The sequence below is a fragment of the Suricata suricatta genome, chromosome 4, assembly GCF_006229205.1.
Source record: "Suricata suricatta isolate VVHF042 chromosome 4, meerkat_22Aug2017_6uvM2_HiC, whole genome shotgun sequence".
Lineage (NCBI taxonomy): Eukaryota > Metazoa > Chordata > Mammalia > Carnivora > Herpestidae > Suricata > Suricata suricatta.
The window spans coordinates 127,930,119-127,931,265 of NC_043703.1; the positions used below are offsets into that span (position 1 = coordinate 127,930,119).

The 1,147-nt window shown below is 50.0% G+C and overlaps 1 protein-coding gene across 12 annotated transcripts in view; it reads right to left on the reverse strand.

Moving 5' to 3' along the window:
* Window positions 1-1,147, reverse strand: part of LOC115290063 (immunoglobulin kappa light chain-like) — a 33,546-nt gene that overhangs the window by 29,294 nt on the left and 3,105 nt on the right. For 3 of the 12 annotated variants that reach the window (XM_029937768.1, XM_029937770.1, XM_029937765.1), the window contains exons 1-2: window positions 854-944; window positions 354-651 (exon numbers count right to left, since the gene is read on the reverse strand). The exons of 5 other annotated variants lie outside the window; for them this stretch is intronic. In XM_029937768.1, coding sequence (XP_029793628.1) covers window positions 354-651; window positions 854-902 — 347 coding nt within the window. In that variant the 5' untranslated portion in view covers window positions 903-944. Of the gene's footprint in view, window positions 1-353; window positions 652-853; window positions 945-1,147 lie in introns of those variants that run through there. 4 more of the 12 variants (XM_029937767.1, XM_029937769.1, XM_029937766.1 and 1 more) reach the window with 3 other exon arrangements.

Here is a 1,147-nt window from a genome sequence, read left to right on the forward strand (position 1 = left end):
AGAAGCCATCCATCAGGGTGTAAAATTCATTGGACCCTTCCCCAAAGGCTAGAGAGGAACCTTACTGGCTCAATTATGCCATCTGGGCAAAACACGCTACTTCCTTCGACACAAAAACCCCTGATAGCTTCTGCAAGACATCTTTTCGGCATCTGTGTTCACTAATCTCACACTAAAAGGATCCAGAAGAAGCCATCCAGCTTATTTCCCCTTAAACAGCCCTGTAAGGAGTAGTCGGGAGAGGTGGCTTCTCAGGCAGACACAGAATGTGCGTGTTCAGGGCTGAGCAGGGAGGAAGCAGCAGGTGCAGCGACCCAGGGGAGGAGGTTTGTGTACGAGGCTGCAGCACTGTGGGAGGAGAGCTATAATCCTGCTGACAGTAATAAGTCGCCACGTCTTCAGCCTGGAGGTTGCTGATGGTGAGGGTGAAATCTGTCCCAGACCCACTGCCGCTGAATCGGTCGGGGACTCCAGATGCCCGGGTGGATGCCTCATATATGAGCAGCTTAGGACGCTGCCCGGGTTTCTGCTGGTACCAGGCTATGTCGTCACTAACACCCTGACTGGCCCTGCAGTTCACGGTGACGCGCTGACCCAGAGACACAGCCAGGGAGCCTGGAGACTGCGTCATCGTGATCGCCCCACAGGCACCTGCAAGCAGAGCGGGTAATGATGAGACACACGCACTTTATCGCAGACCCCCTGAAATATGTCCTTTGAAAAGCGGTGCATCTGTCAGCGCATAATTGGATCTCGTTTGGAAATAGCCAGTATTTCTCATTATGTCATAAAATTTGTTTAACTCTAAGATGCTACTACTTCAAAAGAATGTGGCAAATTTGAAATTTCTCACCTGAGACCCACAGCAACAAGGATATGAGGACCTGCCTCTGTGACACCATCTTGCTGTCCCTGCCTGCCCCACGCAGCTCAGCTTACATGGCAAACGCCCCTTTTATCCAACCTGAGCAGCTGGTCTGGGCCTGGAGGGGTCTATGCAAAGCAACTGGTGCGGAAAGAAGCAAATTGCATTAGCTGTGGGTTATGATAGTATCAAATGCAAATTTAAAGAGCCAAAAATATCACCAATAACATAGTTGTAGGACTAGATACAAAGAATCAGCTTAGAAACTCTTAGCACAGCTTA